The sequence below is a fragment of the Zeugodacus cucurbitae genome, chromosome 6 (assembly GCF_028554725.1).
Source record: "Zeugodacus cucurbitae isolate PBARC_wt_2022May chromosome 6, idZeuCucr1.2, whole genome shotgun sequence".
Classification (NCBI taxonomy): Eukaryota; Metazoa; Arthropoda; class Insecta; order Diptera; family Tephritidae; genus Zeugodacus; species Zeugodacus cucurbitae.
This window is the reverse complement of record NC_071671.1, coordinates 5,051,074-5,056,784: the sequence shown is the minus strand read 5'-3', so window position 1 is coordinate 5,056,784 and position 5,711 is coordinate 5,051,074. Positions and strand designations below refer to the sequence as shown.

Here is a 5,711-nt window from a genome sequence, read left to right as displayed (position 1 = left end):
CGATTAAAAAATCCCCTAACTTTCATGGAAAAGTACTGATACTTTTTGAGTTGTAATCTTATGGAAAGTGCAATGGAAGTTATGCAAAAGTTGCATAAGAAGGTTAAGTTCGAAGATGGGCGGAATCGGACCACTGCCACACCCACAAAATGGCGATAACCAAAAACACATAAAGAGCTATAACTAAGCCACAAATAAAGTTATGAAAATAAAATTTGGAACATAGGATCGCATTAGGGAGGGGCACATTTGAATGTATTTTTTTTTTTGAAAAGTGGGCGTGACCCCGCCCCCAAATATGTTTTTTGTATATATCTTGCAGACCAATAAAGCTATATAAACCAAACTTTCTGCAGTGTTTCTTTTAGCCGTTTCCTTATACAGTCCAAAAATGAAAGAAATCGAAAAATAACCACGCCCACCTCTCATACAAAGGTTAGGTTGAAAATGACTAAAAGTGCGTTAACTCTGTAACGAGGAACGTCAGAAACACAAAATTTCACAGAAATGATAGCAGAAGGAAGCTGCACTAGGATCTTTTTACAGAATGGAAAATGGGCGTGGCATCGCCCACTTATGGGTCAAAAACCATATCTCAGGAATTACTGACAGATTTTAATGAAATTCGGTATATAATATTTTATTGACACCCTGATGACATGTGTGGAAAATGGATGAAATCGGTTCACAACCACGACTACTTTCTTTATAACTCAATTTTGAATTCCATCTGAGTCCTTCACTTTATAATATATACATTCGGAACCAATGATGATAGCGAAATAAAACTTTACACAAATACAGTATATGATCTGTGGCATCACTTGTGAAAAAATTGTCGAAAACGGACTATAACTTTTCAAGGCCCCAGATATCGAACATGTTGAACTCAGCGCCTAAAGTTAAATTTTAACCGAAAATATGGGTAAATCTCTGCTAATTTAATGTAATTCAGAGGAAATTGTTTTCTTCCAATAGTGTGTCTCTGTTCCAAAAATTATTAAATTCGGGCCATAACTCTCCTAGCTCCCATATTCATAATTATAGGTTTTTCAAAAATTCGCTGGGCTTTATTACGCATATACGTATTAGTTACTATGTGATATATCTTAGCAAATTTAAGTGAGCGTATAGTATTGGATATAGTGTATCTTGCTGGTGAAATTGAATGAAATCGGTTCAGGAATTACCTCAGCCCTCATATCTTAATATGACGATTTTCGTTATTCTATTAAACTTTATGCCGAATTTATGGGTAAATTTGTGCGTTATCTTAATAAAATTTCTTCAATAAATTGCGAGAGTATAAAATGTTCGGTTACACCCGAACTTAGCCTTTCCTTACTTGTTGTATAGTAAAATAAGAGGATGTTGAGAAGCTAGAACATTATCTTTCCAAATGCACAGACTTCAGTCGGTTGAGAAAAAATACCTTCTAGAGCTACCAATATTCCATTTTTAGAGAAATTAAGCAGCTATGGTGGGAAAAGGTGGAAAGCTAAAAAACGCCATGAAATCGATCGAGTTTTTGGTTGACCTTTAACAGAGTATCTATTGGAAACACAGGCCTAATGTTGGCTTAGGTGCGGTCGCTTGTATGCAGACGCATTTTGCCACTCTCTTCAACCAACTTTCTATTTGTTTACTCCCGAAACTCTTATTGTTATGATAAAATTAATATTTTTTGTGACTGTTATATTATCATCATAAACCGAATTCAATAGAAATCTACTTTCACGTAAATTCATACATCGGTACTTTACATAAAAATCCGCATATAAATAGAAGGCTGCAGATCAAAATCATTTCAATCGATTCAGTATACCAAGTAAGACCTGAGAGAAGTTTAAAGGAATTACATATTTGAAATTTTAGTAGCATAAATATGTCTAATTCTTTGGTCACCAAACCGTTGGCAATATTTTTTATTGCATTTTCTTTACTTGCGACTTGTAATCAAAGGACGAATGCGCAAGCGATTAAACGCCCGGCGGTTAAAGGTAAGAACAAGTGTTGCAAAAGGAATTATTGTAAATTATTAAATATTATTGCATATGTTTAGCCTGTGAGGCATTAGACAATGGACTACAGCCGAATTCAATACCGCGCACACCTGAGGGTAGTGCTGCGTTGCCCGGAAAATATCCCTACGTGGCACTTATTGGGCATGAAAATGAAAAGGGCACTATCGAATTTCGTTGCGGTGGCGCCTTGATTGATAAACGTTTCGTGCTAACCTCAGCTGCCTGCTTAGTACATGGTAAACCGACGATAGTGCGTTTGGGTATCACAAGTCTTGATGATGTGGCACAAAGCGGTGGCATGGTGGAGCGTAAAATCAAGGCTATTCATGTGCATCCTGAACATACTGTGGCTGCTGCATACAACGATATCGGTTTGATCGAATTGGATGGTGACGTCAAGTATTCTACTTTGGTGTACCCCGTTTGCTTGCATACCGGTGCAGCAATCCCTGAAAACAATACTGAGTTGTATGCCACACGTTGGGGTATATTAGTTCAAAAAGAATGATCTCTATGATTTTTCATAATTTATCGTCATTCTAGGTGTCAATTGTCAACTCGCTGTGAGTGCAGCACGCGTGCAGCTTCTTTCGAATCCATTGTGTCGCAATGCATTCAGTGAGTTGATAAAGAAACGTACAGTCGATGATATACGTTCTACACAGTTGTGTGCACACAATGTTAATCCCTCGGCGGATGATTGTAGTACTGCAGTAGATTCATTTGGTCTGCGCAGTGAAGTGCCGGACGTGCTTACTAGAGTATCTGAGTATTTAGATTTCATTGAGCCTATAGTCTGGCCTAGTTCTAATGAAAATTGATATATTTTCGTAATTAATAAATAACAATAAATAAGCTATTCAAAAAAATTGAGTGAAAAAAAATAAATCGTGTTTAATAAACATTTGTGTGTTTTATCACTATTTGTGGTATATTGGTGCTCCGGAATGGTCTATATGAAAAACTAAATTTGTCTCCACGAAATTTTTGAGATAACACACAATTCGATCCATATATTCGGCATAATATTCCCTTGAATACCAAAAATCATTATATACAAGATATGGAAGCTTGTTTAATTCCTGAACAGATTCCTCACATTAGCTTACTAAGCTATACTATAACCAATATTATATATTCTCTTAATTTTGTTAAGATATCTTACATATTAACCGTTATATTTGAAACCCCCGTAAATTGAAACCCCAAATATAAACTTATATGGGAGATAGGGGAAGTTTAGACCCGATTTCACTCATTTCTGGCACAGAAGCATGTTATTGTAAAGAAAAGATTCCCCCTGAATTTCTATACAATATATGAGAGATGTACCGATATTTGCGGTTAAAAATTAGCCACAACGCTCAGTCACGCATGTTCGATATATCGGGTCTTAAAAATTATAGCTTCTGCAATATGTGGATTAGCGATGCCATACCTCCATTGCAGTATGTGTTTTATTTCGATATCTTCACTGGTACTTAATTTATATAATGTAAAGTGAACGACTCAGATTCATTCAAATCAAAATTGAGTTATGCGAAAAATAGTATTTACAGAATTTGGTTGATCCCGGTGAAGAAGTTCGTGAGATGTGGGAGGATGTGAGTTCAAAAAGCGCTCGGTCTTCCATTGTTTACACCAACCACAGCGCAGCCTTTCTATACCACATCTGCTATAAAACTTGGTGCTTCAGCCGTTTTCAAACTTATACTAAGTCTTAGTAGCGTAGGTTTAGTGACTGACACCTACTCCTTTAGGAGGCCCATTGTCTCAGAGGAGGAGGCAAATAGTCTCAGTAAGTCTGATTGATATATTTTTGGCAATTTTCTATATATATATATATATGTATATACAAAGACCTATTAGGGGTTTTCACCAAGCCCTCTTTTCTAAAAATTTCTTCTTAAATTTACTGTCATCCTCAGTGCCGAATTTTACTTTTTCATTTAGTGGGCGCGACAATGGTCCGATATCCTCCATCTGCTAATAGATTATAATTATATATGGATATGAGGAGTATTGAAAATCTGGACCAATTTTATTATTTTTCGAATAAAATCACAATGTCTTCGAAATCATCGGAGCATCTTACATAATGCACGATATCTTTCGTAGAAAAAGAATGTCTACTGCGATTTTCAAATATGAATAAATCAAAATTTACAATTTTTTATTACTAATATTATTTCGTCTAAAAATCACACACACACGTATTTACTCCCTATATCACACATGTGTCAGTAATACCACATTTATTTATTTTTTATTATTTTTTTATTTTGTTTTATTTACCGGCTTTTTAATTGCCAACGGCTCGTAAACGCAGCTGATTTGCTGAAAACCGAAAATAAATAAATCTAAACCGAGCGAATAAATCTAAAAAGAATACTACGAATTAAAGCCGCGCTTAAAGCGTCTACAACAAAACGGCGAATAATAAAACACAAAAAAACAAAAAAAAAAAAAACAAACACAAAATAGTAAACAAAATCACTCATCCACTAGCTGCATTGGCCAGCTGCCGGCTTAAATGCGCATATAAAAAGACAGTTCGCTCAGCAATCGACAATCAGTTCACAGCCAACGCTCAAAGTGAGAACTAGAACTTGTTTTTAAAAACTTACAATAAACAACAAAAACATAATCAAAATGAAATTCTTCACCGTAGCCGTTGTACTCGCCTTCGTCGCCGTCGCTGCTGCACAAGACGTAAGTTATTGTTTTTTTTTAAAACAAAAAAACACAAATTTAATTCTACAAAATATCCTTTCTAACGACTAATTATACATAATCCTCCTCTTCTTTAGGGTGGTCTCAAATTGAGCGAAGAGCAAAAGCAAAAGGTGCACACTTTGGGCGCCGAGTGTCTGAAGGAAACCGGCGCTTCCGAGGAAGCTGTACGCGCTGTCGGCAAAGGTGATTTCAGTCAAGTCGATGGCAACGTGAAATGCTTTGCCAAGTGTCTGCAAGGAAAATTGGGTTACTTCGTCGATGGTAAAGTCAATGAGGCTGCCGTACAGAGCTCATTGGGCAAATTGGTTGGTGAGGAGAAAATCAAGGCCATTCAAGCTAAGTGCAATGGCTTGAAGGGTACCGATGATTGTGACACCGCTTTCCAATTGCACAAATGTTATGCGACCGAGAATGCATCCATCCTTGTTTAAATATCATCAATCGTCAAAAAAGTATTAGTAGTTATGCCGGAAATATGTATATTATAAGAAGAATACTCTTAAGACACTCCAATATGTGGCAAATAAAATACGTGCACCTTTCATGTTTGAAAAGTTAAATTTGAGTTTTTTTGAATGAAAATCGGGTTTTTGAGTAAGATGATGTGGAGAGTGATCTATCGTATATGAAACCAGTTGCAAATTCTTGAGAAAATCGTGTATCTCTGATGTCGCAGTAGGATTTTGAATACTTCGTCTCAAAAATAATTCTCCTAGAATCTCAAGGAAAATACATAGATGGAAACAGTTCAAAAGTTTATGTAGTTGGGTTCACAATGATCAATAATGGTTTAACTCGTCAAAATATTGATATTTTCTCGTTCAGGTATTTTCGAAACAGGAAAGTTTATATCGTTAAAAGCTTCGGAGTCAATCAGCTTCAAGATTATGCAAAAATCTAATGTTCTGAAAAAAATTTAAAATCTCCATATTTTCATTATAATCTCTGAGC

General features: G+C 35.8%; 2 protein-coding genes across 2 annotated transcripts; both read left to right on the top strand.

Annotated features, from left to right (window-relative positions):
• The first annotated feature begins 1,807 nt into the window (after positions 1–1,807).
• Positions 1,808–2,892, top strand: LOC105211265 (serine protease Hayan-like). The gene is made up of 3 exons (XM_011182611.3): positions 1,808–2,000; positions 2,063–2,509; positions 2,568–2,892. The coding sequence occupies exons 1-3, from the start codon at positions 1,886–1,888 to the stop codon at positions 2,843–2,845; spliced, it is 840 nt and encodes a 279-aa protein (XP_011180913.2). The 5' UTR covers positions 1,808–1,885; the 3' UTR covers positions 2,846–2,892.
• Positions 2,893–4,536: 1,644 nt separating this feature from the next.
• On the top strand, positions 4,537–5,320 carry LOC105211197 (general odorant-binding protein 56d). Its single transcript, XM_011182533.3, has 2 exons — positions 4,537–4,736; positions 4,835–5,320. Exons 1-2 carry the CDS (start codon positions 4,677–4,679, stop codon positions 5,189–5,191), a joined length of 417 nt encoding a protein of 138 aa, XP_011180835.1. The 5' UTR covers positions 4,537–4,676; the 3' UTR covers positions 5,192–5,320.
• Positions 5,321–5,711: the final 391 nt, after the last annotated feature.